Genomic DNA, 924 nt, shown 5'->3' on the forward strand with positions numbered 1-924 from the left:
TCGCCGCTCACCGGGGTGGGCTCGGCCCCCGCCCCGCCGGCAGGTTGAGGGGCCGCGGTGGTCGCGCTGTCGGTGGTGCCGTTAATAAAGTCGGGGGAGACCCCTCTGTCCCCTCCGGTGATTTCGACTCCCGCGCTTCCGCGTTTGTGGCTTTCTCTCCTCCTATTGGACAGCCCGCCTGTCAATCACACCCCTCGCCCAATCGCCGGAGCCACTCCTCCGCCTTTAGCCAATCGCAGCGCGCCGGTGCTGGGTGGGCGTGTCCCCGTCGCTCCGGTGCCGCGGACGGGCCGCGATGGCGGCGGCGGCGGCGGCTCCGTCTCCCCTCACCGGGGTGGGCTGGGCGGCCGGGCCCGAGGCCGTCCCGCCGGGCTGGACCGCGGTACGGGGGGCACGGCGAGGGGAGGGGAAGGGATGGCGGCCTCACGGAGCCCGTCCCGGTGCCGGTACCGGTGTCGGTGACGCTCCCCGTGCCCGCAGATCACGGTGACGGCGGAGGGCGCGCCCGCCGCGGTGGGTAAAGGCTTCGGGCACCGCGGCGGAGGGTGGTACCTGTGCGTGCGCTCCGCGGCAGGGCAGGTAACGGGGGGCACCGGCACCGGGGGCTCGTCCCGGTGGCTCCCGGGGGAGGCACCGGGACCGGGACCGGAGGGGAAAGTTTAGTGCCCGGTGCCCATTCCGGTTCCCGGTGCCCATCCCAGTCCCCGGTACCCCCTTCCCAGTTCCCATCTCAGTCCCCGGTGCCCATCCCGGTGCCCAGTTCCTTTCCCGGTTCCTGGTGCCCATCCCAGTCCCCGGTACCCCCTTCCCAGTTCCCATCCCAGTTCCCAGTTCCCATACTGGTTCCCGGTTCCCATCCTGGTTCCCGGTTCCCATCCCAGTCCCCGGTACCCCCTTCCCAGTTCCCATCCCAGTTCCCAGTTC

General features: G+C 72.0%; 1 protein-coding gene across 1 annotated transcript in view; it reads left to right on the top strand.

Annotated features, from left to right (window-relative positions):
* Window positions 1-295: 295 nt before the first annotated feature.
* The window catches only part of LOC114073683 (multivesicular body subunit 12A-like), a gene marked incomplete at its 3' end in the record, with an annotated part of 8,949 nt that continues 8,320 nt past the window's right edge, over window positions 296-924 (top strand). Inside the window, exons 1-2 of the mRNA XM_027911403.1 lie at window positions 296-382; window positions 481-604. Coding sequence (XP_027767204.1) covers window positions 296-382; window positions 481-604 — 211 coding nt within the window. The remainder of the gene's footprint in view (window positions 383-480; window positions 605-924) is intronic.

The sequence above is a fragment of the Empidonax traillii genome, unplaced genomic scaffold (assembly GCF_003031625.1).
Source record: "Empidonax traillii isolate 1590-97213 ecotype Southwest subspecies unplaced genomic scaffold, ASM303162v1 scaffold12677:size10451, whole genome shotgun sequence".
Taxonomy (NCBI): Eukaryota; Metazoa; Chordata; class Aves; order Passeriformes; family Tyrannidae; genus Empidonax; species Empidonax traillii.